The sequence below is a fragment of the Mercenaria mercenaria genome, chromosome 17 (assembly GCF_021730395.1).
Source record: "Mercenaria mercenaria strain notata chromosome 17, MADL_Memer_1, whole genome shotgun sequence".
NCBI lineage: Eukaryota > Metazoa > Mollusca > Bivalvia > Venerida > Veneridae > Mercenaria > Mercenaria mercenaria.
The window spans coordinates 46,475,985-46,485,602 of record NC_069377.1 but is presented as its reverse complement, the minus strand read 5'-3'; the positions used below and the strand labels follow the sequence as shown (position 1 = coordinate 46,485,602).

Below are 9,618 nucleotides of genomic sequence, written 5' to 3'. Positions count from 1 at the left end.
TTTTGCCCTGTCCGTCCGTCCGTACGTCACACTTCATTTCCGAGCAATAACTGGAGAACCATTTGACCTAGAACCTTCAAACTTCATAGGGTTGTAGGGCTGCTGGAGCAGACGATCCCTATTGTTTTTGGGGTCACTCTGTCAAAGGTCAAGGTCACAGGGGCCTGAACATTGAAAACCATTTCCGATCAATAACTAGAGAACCACTTGACCCAGAATGTTGAAACTTCATAGGATGATTGTACATGCAAAGTAGATGACCCCTATCGATTTTGGGGTCACTCCATTAAAGGTCAAGGTCACAGGGGCCTGAACATTGAAAACCATTTCCGGTCAGTAACTTGAGAACCACTTGACCCAGAATGTTGAAACTTAATAGGATGATTGGTCATGCAGAGTAGATGACCCCTAACGATTTTGGGGTCACTCTGTGAAAGGTCAAGGTCACAGGGGCCTGAACATTGAAAACCATTTCCGGTCAGTAACTTGAGAACCACTTGACCCAGAATGATGAAACTTCATAGGATGATTGGTCATGCAGAGTAGATGACCCTTAACGATTTTAGGGTCACTCTGTTAAAGGTCAAGGCCACAGGGGCCTGAACATGGAAAACCATTTCCAATCAATAACTTGAGAACCACTTGACCCAGAATGTTGAAACTTCATAGGATGATTGTTCATGCAGAGTAAATGACCCCTATTGTTTTTGGGGTCACTCCGTTAAAGGTCAAGGTCACAGGGGCCTGAACATTGATAACCAGTTCCGATCAATAACTTGAGAACCACATGACCCAGAATGTTGAAACTTCATAGGATGACTGAACATGCAGAGTAGATGACCCCTATTGATTTTGGGGTCAGTCTATTAAAGGTCAAGGTCACAGTGGCCTGTTCATGTAAAATCATTTTTTGGAAATAACTTGAGAACCACTTGACCTACAATGTTGAAACTTAATAGGATGATTGGACATGCAGAGTAGATGACCCCTATTTATTTTGAGGTCACTTGATCAAAGGTCAATGTTACTGGAGCCTGAACAGTGACTTGAGAACCACTAGGCCAAGAGTGTTGAAATTTAGCGGGATGACTGGACATGCCAAGTAGATGATCCCTATTGCAGCTAACTATCAGTGTCTCTTTGACTTTTGCTCCTGACCCCTATTGACTTCTTGCCTATAGGACTTTGCATTGGGGGAGACATGCGCTTTTTTACAAAAGCATTTTCTAGTTTTCTCATTGATAAGAACTGAATATTATTTGTGATGTACTCTTTCAGCATGGTTCCAGTTGGCGAGTTTCAAGTTTTTTTAGGTCAGTAGTGTGACAAAGACCTTGGGACTGAAAACAGTTTGAGATAGTTACTACAGAATATTCGGGTCTGTATCTGTCAAACTTCAAAGGATGATTTTCTGTAGTTATTTGATGACCCTGTGGTTTTAGGAGTCCGTCTGACTAAGACAGATCAAGACAGATCAAGGTCTCCGTAACCTTGAGACTTGAAATTAAATGGAGTGTTTGGCCAGTGTCCTTCTAACTTAGATGATCCTGTTGTTTTTAGGGTCAGTAGATCAAAGGTCAAGATCACAGATACCACAAGACTGAAAATGCTTTCTTATTAGTAAACTGTTAAACACTTCGGCCTACAACAGACAGATATAACGTGGTTCCTTGTGACCAATAAACTCTCGTTTTTTTTAATAATTGGGTCAAGGTCATAGTGGCTTGATGTAGAAAATGGTTTCCGGTTTCCTGTAGATGACCATTTCTTTTCTTGAACCATCAAGTCAAATGTATTTAAACATGTATGATTAGTTCCTATCCAAAATCAGGTACAAGTATATGTCAACTAGGTGCGTGTTCATGGGACACTGATCTGCCCACTTACTGCAGTTATGTTACATGTTGACAACTTAAACTTTCATATTACATTGGCTTTTTGGATGGTGAGTCGGCTGGAGGTATGAATACTATAAAACATCATATATTAAAGAAACACACAATAAAAGAAACTGGAAAAGTAGAAGAAAAAAACACGGGGTGCTCATTGTTAACCTTTAGGATATTTGGGTGTACATCATCCTACTGTCGTCCACGATTTCTTTAAAGGACAACTTCAACTAAAATCATAATTTGTACTTAAAAATATCTTCTTCTCATAAAACAGTTGTGAAATAATTTAACAGAACTATTCTATGGATGACCCTCTAAAAATCCTATCAAATCATTGTTTTGTTTCAAAAACATGCTCACCAGCGAGGGGGCTAGTTTTCCCTACATGTTTATAGTTTTGAAAATCATTGAAACTGCTTACTTCTGGTTTGACTACAAAATGATTTCACATAAACATTCCTTGGGTGACTTACCGAATTCATTCAAATCATTCTGTTCCATTTAAAACATGTCATCGTGGTGGGAGAGCTAATTTTCCAAATATTGTTTTATGTTTTAAAGTTTGAAAACACTCGAATCGCTGGCCAGGTTTTAAGATCATTTCACAGCAATGCCCATTGGGGGACCCTGTCCCAAATTCCTTCAAACGATGTTGATTATGGCTGCCTAGAGGTGGGGTTAGTTTTCTCTTTACTATTTATGGCTATAGGGAAAACTTTAGAAATCTTCTCTTCCAAAACTACTGGCTCAATTTAAAAATAATTTCACAGCAATGTTCCCTAGGTGACCTGTACCGAATCGAGTACTTTTGGGTCATTTTGTTTCCATGATCGCCAGGGCAAGAGCCTCAGTAAGTTTTCCCTAAATTGCAAAAGGAAAACTTTGAAAATTTTCCCCTCTCAAACCACTGGTTCAATATCAAAATAATTTGACAGCAATGTGGCTCTCCATGAAATTCTCTCAAACCATGTTGATTTTTTTGCAGAAAAAAAAAACATGGCTGCTTAAGTGTGTTGAAAATCTCAATATGGTGAAATGGAAATTTAGAAATCTCATCTGAACCTGCTGTTCATAAAAATTTCACACAAATGTTCTTCTAGTTGGGTGACCCTCTATGTCCCGCCAACATTTTCCCTTAGTATACTATGTCATCATTCCCTGAAATGCACACCACCCCTACGTACACATTACCCACCCTTGCTTGTTTTTCCCCAGAAAACACTGGCTCTATTTCAAAACAATTTCACAGATACTTTCCTTGTGTCACCATTAACACAACCTTTTTTGCCAGTTGTGTAACTCAGAGGAGCAATCTAGGATCATCATTGTCCTCTTGAATATGGTTGTGAAGTATGGGAATATGGAAACATAAATGTAGTTGATAATATAAAAGATGATATCAAAATTTCAAATAAATTTTACTATTGATGTCTTTATAGATTATAATTCAATGAGTATTCAAATATATTTTTGTCACTCGACTTCCAGAAGCATATAGAATAGCATTAAAGTGAGGGCTAATAGTCCATGTCTGTATTGATGGCAGTTTGACATGTTAAATACAAATTAAGATAAGGAATATAGTAAGAGCAGAAATTGTTTATTCAAATGCCATGTTACAGTCATATTATAATTACTATCACCCAACTAGAGGTCTACTGGTCAGGAACCCAGGCAAATCTTGCGTGTATCAGTGCTATACACTGGGTACGTTAAAGAACCAGGTTGTCTATTCGTAACAAGCTAGGCTAAGTTAGCCGGACAAGCCTGTATCTGATTTCTGATCTCTCTGTCATGGGGGCTTTGTTTCACTCTGTCCCTCTGGTCAGATGGCTCTGTGTCTGTACTAGTAGAGGATGAATTATGCGCCCTGTGTGGCTGCATTTGAACTATGTAAAGCGCCTTTGAACGCGAAATTGATCATGAAAAGGGCGCTACATAAATTTGGTATAATAATAATAATTACAACAGTAAACAAGAATACCAAAAAGCGTACCAACAAAATGCAGCCAGTTTGTACAATATATTATAATACATAGATGTAAATGCATAATGGTAGACATGTTTTTACAAATGCATGTACAAGTGGAAAAAAAATTAAAAAGTATGAACAATGCAACAGTTACCAGGCAGCATTTACTGGGAAATAAAATTATGGGACAGGACATGGAAAATAGCATGACACAATCATAATCAGTATGAAATTTGTGAAATGCAACATGAAATGCAAACCGTTTTCAAGATGTTTGCTCTTGAAAGTATTGTCACGTTTTCCTTTATGTATTTAGTGACACATACCACTGGTCCGATTTTAAAATTATTTTACAAAAAATTGTTTCTTAGATGACCATCCGCGATAAAAGATTTTTACATCATTCCAATTCGTTAAATTAAAACCTATCCATCAGAGGGCCTTACCATGTTTCCCCATGCGTTTCTATAATGGAAACTTTAAATTTATTCGTGTCAGAAATTTGTTTGTTCAATTTCAAAATAATTTAATTCACAGATATTTTTCTTCAGTGAACCGCCTTTTATGGGATATATTGAAAATTTTCTCATGCCAAGATTGAAAGTTATTTCTTGAAGAAATGTCAAATGGGTGCCTTTACTAATATCATCTCTTCTGAATCAGTAGTATTTTCATAAAAATGTACATTTTATGACTCTACTAAAACTGTTACCTTTTTGAGCTGTGAAACTCAGATGAGCGGCTTAGGACCATCACGGCCCTCTAGTTAATACGAAACTAAGCCGTCAGCTTTTTAGTTGTTATAATTAAAAGCAAAGTTTTAATAGGTAGGAATTCAGACTGCCAGACTGTCACACAGGACTAAAATTTCCATTCTGTTGTTCTCTCCTTGTAGCTTCAGATGGCTGTGTTTGTTTCGGTTTCCTGGCATGTAGCACTACCTCAAGAATCAGTTGAAATAGTTCTAAGATACTGAGTAATGAAGCCCCAAGAAATAGTCCCATTGCACCACCTATATCTGACACAAAACGTACAGCCTGTAAGAAAAAATTCCCTTGAGTCAGTTAAAAACTTAGAAAACAGAGGATGTTTAATAATATCTAAGTTTTTATACCACGAGATACTGCAATTAACAAAATAAAAAAAAAGTTATTCTATTTACAATAATTCCAAGCTCTCACGAAAGACTCAGATTATGAATATATGATTGCAAAGATTTTCCTCAAGGGTTTGGCTGGGTATCTCATTGAGAATTTTTTATGATTAGAAAACCAACATAATGGCTTTGCGACCAGCATGGATCCAGACAAGCCTGCGCATCCGCGCAGTCTGGTCAAGATCCATGCTGTTCGCCGACGGTTTCTCTAATTGCAATAGCCTTTGAAAACGAACAGCATGGATCCTGACCAGACTGCGCTAATGCACAGGCTGGTCTGGATCCATGCTGGTCGCAAAGCCACTATGTTGGTTTTCTCATGGCGCGGCTCAATTATCTTAAATGGTAATAGAAAAAAGTGATCTTTTTTAACCTTGTACGCCTCTTGTTCAGTTATTTTTTTGTAGTTCAGCTCTTCGAAATAAATACGTGCCCGGATAAAATTGTATCTGTACCTAAAACATAAAAAACAGTAGGCTTGTTTCATGCAGTATTATATCTGTAATTCGAATTTGATGGTTGTGCGTGCGCATGTGTATACGTCTGCATACTCACGTATGTGTCGGTATAAGACAAACACGCGCAGCAAATTGAAAATGAGGACACTGGCTCCGAGCGGCCCGTTACCGTAAAAGTGTGAACCTAGAGTGAGTATCAAGGCGGTATGTGGTATTTAACTTATACTTTTAATAGCAGAGATGCTATGATCTAGTTTAAACATATTTTATTTCTTTGGATTAGAAAACAAGCAAGTAAATGCTTATATTAATTCCTTTCCATGGTGGAGTTGGCCTAATTATCATTGCACTTATTCGACCGGAAAGTAATGTAAATTAGTGATAGTAGTTTTTAACTGAAACTTTTGCAAAAAGGATTTATATCATTACGTTTACCGCAAAAAATATTATAATAACTTTATCATTGTTATTCAATTGTGTAAGGTATGTAATAGTATATAGACTAAGAGCTGAGTTGAATATGAAATATAAAAAGAAACAAGTTGTGATTTGGTATGGGTCATGATGTCACGCAAGGGATAAAAGAAGTGCAGCATATCACCAAATATGTCCCCGTCATGTGTCAAATCTCTTAGTTGCCGCTATGTAGCTCTGGACACGTAGGAAGATTAGTTTGTTGTTTTCATATGCAAGATGCTCGTCTCCATGAAGAAGATCATTGAGTGTGATACCACATGGGAGTTCAGATAAGTACCGTTGACGTGCGAGGTGAAATTTGGACACTGAAGGTGAAAGTGAAGCGGAGTTTCGCCTGCACCACATTCGCAGAGAGGAGATTCAACAATATTTCTACGATGAAGCTCAAATTTTAGAGAAATGCATCCGAGTCGTAAGCGGGTATGTTGAATTTGGTACTCTGGTACCCCCACGTTAAAGAGTGGTTTGGAGCTACCCTTACAGAAGAAAAAGGCCTGCTGCGTACTCTTGCTGTGTACATACAGCGTATATGATGCGTACATGATGTGTACTGAAATCAAGGGCTTTAAATAGTACACAGGATATACACCGCACATACACCAGTAGTACGTTTGTAGTACACTTTTGACATGCAAATGAGCTCTGCCGCGTACTACTTGCTGCGTACATGCTGTGGACTACATAGTACACAGGATGTACGCTGGAGGAATTTAGTATGCGGGAAATAGTACGCAGCATGTACACGGCACATACACTTTTCACATGCAAATGAGCCTGCGGTGTACTACTACTGCGGCGTACATGCTGTGTACTCCTGCGGCGTACATGCTGTGTACTCCTGCGGCGTACATTCTGTGTACTCCTGGCCCGAGTCCTGCGGCGTACATGCTGTGTACTCCTGCTGCATACATGCTGTGTACTCTTGTGGCGAAACTGCTGTGATAATGTAAATTCCTTACCCCACCAACTTTTTTATGCAAATGCTGATCATTTGGACAGAAAAAAACAGAACAAAGATAAGTGACATGCATCAATAAGTATTTACCCTTACCAAAATAATGTAGATTGATGTTATCAAATAAATTAGTATGCTTTTCTTCATCCACTTTTCAATGAAATAAATCAATTTTTGTAGCATGTAATTTGGTAAACATCTGAAGAAAATGGCGTAACTGCATCAAGGGGAAACAACTTTAATGCAACTAAATATAAGTGTTATAAATTTCGAAGTATCTGCGGTGTACATGCAGTGTAATATTTTCTTGTACAAGTCCCTCCTGCGTACATGCAGTGTACTCCTTAAATTTTCAGAGTCTGTGCTGCGTACTTGAAGTGTACTAGTGACCTCCTGCGTACATGCTGTGTACTCGTCGAAATAGTACGCGGCATGTATGCGGCATGCGGTGTATGTAAAATGTACTCCTCTGGCGTACTACTGTGTTCGCGGCATATACACAGCAAATACGCAGCATGTACGCCACAGAGGCTTGCTTCTGTAAGGGTATTCTTACAAATGGAAAGTTTGTTTTTAAATTCGGAAAGAGAGGAGGCGTTTTGGACATCTGGAGAGAGCGCGTTCCACTGACGGATTGCTGCGGGCAAAAAAGAACTTGCATAAGACTGGGTGTTTGTACGGATCAAAGGTATGCTGTGAATAGAACGGAGATGGTAAGGTTGAATATTATGGCTAGGAATGAGATTTCGTAGATACATAGGAGTGAGGTTGTTTTTCATCTTATAAAACTGTATTAGCCGATGTTTTCTTCTCCGTTCAGACAAAGTTTCCCAGTTTAATTCTTTCAAGAGACGTTCTGAGTTGCAATATTGCGTTGCCCCTGTTACAATTCTTCCTGCTGCAATCTGTACCGCTTCTAGATCGTTTTTAAACTCGTTCGTGCAGTTATCCCAAACGATGTCTCCGTATTCCAAGAGTGGTCTTATGAATGAAATATACATTTTCTCAAGACTACTTTTTGACAATTTAAATTTAAGCGATCGGAGTACTCCGATTCTCTGCCATGCCTTGTTAATACACGATGAAAGATGGGAAGACCATTTGGCACCATCAGACAAAGTAAGACCAAGATGTTTGTGTGTTTTTACCATGTTTACTGGGATCTGGTCCATGAAAAGGGTTGGATGGAAAGGTTTGTTTCGTTTCCGTGAGAAGACAATAGATTCTGTTTTGGCTGGATTAAAAGAAACAAGCCATAATTTTGACCAAGAGGTAATTCGAGACAAGTCTTCATTTAGAGCAGCAGCAGAGATGAAAGGATCTTCCACGACAATGTAAAGACTTGTGTCGTCGGCGAATAGGCGAATATTGGATTTTATGTCAACAACAATGTCGTTTATGTAGAGCAAGAAGAGAAGAGGGCCTAAGATAGATCCTTGTGGGACCCCGGCATTTATTGAAGACCAATTTGATGAAGCATTAGCAAGAACTACTCGTTGCTTTCTATCTGATAAATAAGATTCAAACCAGTTCAAGAGATTGCCTTGTACTCCAATAGATGATAGTTTAGTTAAGAGACCCCGATGCCACACCCGATCAAACGCTTTAGAGATGTCACAGAAGACAGCACGGACTTCTTTACCCTCGTCTAAAGCTTTTATAATATTGTTGTAGAGATACGATAACTGATTTGTTGTAGAGTCGCCTTTAACAAATCCAGACTGGACGCCCAAAGTCGTTAATGACGAACAATTGAGTGTTCCTTACCGTGGTCGTTTAAACATAGGCATCAGGGGCAAACTAAATATACTAGAATTTCAATAAATACATGTTCATACTTGTTACCTAATATCAATTGGATTTATCTGATCCATAATCCAAAAATATCACTAACGACAGTTTAAAATGATACATACGTTACTGACGCCATGTGCAAGTTTTACACAAAAATTAACAATGCTCGATCTCTTTTAGAGATAATGACGGATTTTTTAGTAAATGCAAAAAATACATATTCCCTTATTACTAATAACTGCTTCATAATGTGTATGTTTGTGTTATCACTATTCCTAAACAATAAAACAGATATGACGCCGATGATGGGATACTTACGTTATGCATCCTATTCTACTATGAATATATAAGCTTGACGTATGAAAAATAGCGTTTTATGTGCTTTTTAATGTTATTTCTAGTCTCATTACAACTACAGGCTATAATATTTGATACAAGATATACTTAAAAATGATATATTTTTCACTTAAATTTTCCTTATGTAAAGATTCCACTTTCTATGATACAAACGTTACCTTTATTTTAAGATATTAAAAATCACAGCAATTCATGTTGAACTAAGTGTATTTTTTTCATGCCAAAACAGTGCATGCATTTTCAATAAATCTATTATAAAGCAGAGGTCCGTCTTAATTCAAGTGGCATTAGAAATGGCAGAATGATACAAACGTGATCGATACAAACGTGACCAGCCTAATTTAAAATAACATAAGCCGATAAGTGTCACTCAGTTTTAATTGATAATGTCATCACTTTGTATCGTCTATGTCATAAGATGCAGATTTCACACATGTAAAGTCGCACATTTGTCCTTGAAGACGTGTTGTCTTTTTCTGAAAATGACCAACGGGCTCCCCTGATAATGTACGGTATAAATAGTAAGTAAATTTGATATATCTTAAAGTAAAACCTGT

General features: G+C 37.8%; 1 protein-coding gene across 1 annotated transcript in view; it reads right to left on the bottom strand.

Moving 5' to 3' along the window:
- Positions 1-3,326: 3,326 nt before the first annotated feature.
- LOC123537409 (amiloride-sensitive sodium channel subunit beta-like) overlaps positions 3,327-9,618 on the bottom strand; it is a 35,674-nt gene continuing 29,382 nt past the window's right edge. Inside the window, exons 10-11 of the mRNA XM_045321117.2 lie at positions 5,394-5,475; positions 3,327-4,901 (exon numbers count right to left, since the gene is read on the bottom strand). Coding sequence (XP_045177052.2) covers positions 4,716-4,901; positions 5,394-5,475 — 268 coding nt within the window. The 3' untranslated portion in view covers positions 3,327-4,715. The remainder of the gene's footprint in view (positions 4,902-5,393; positions 5,476-9,618) is intronic.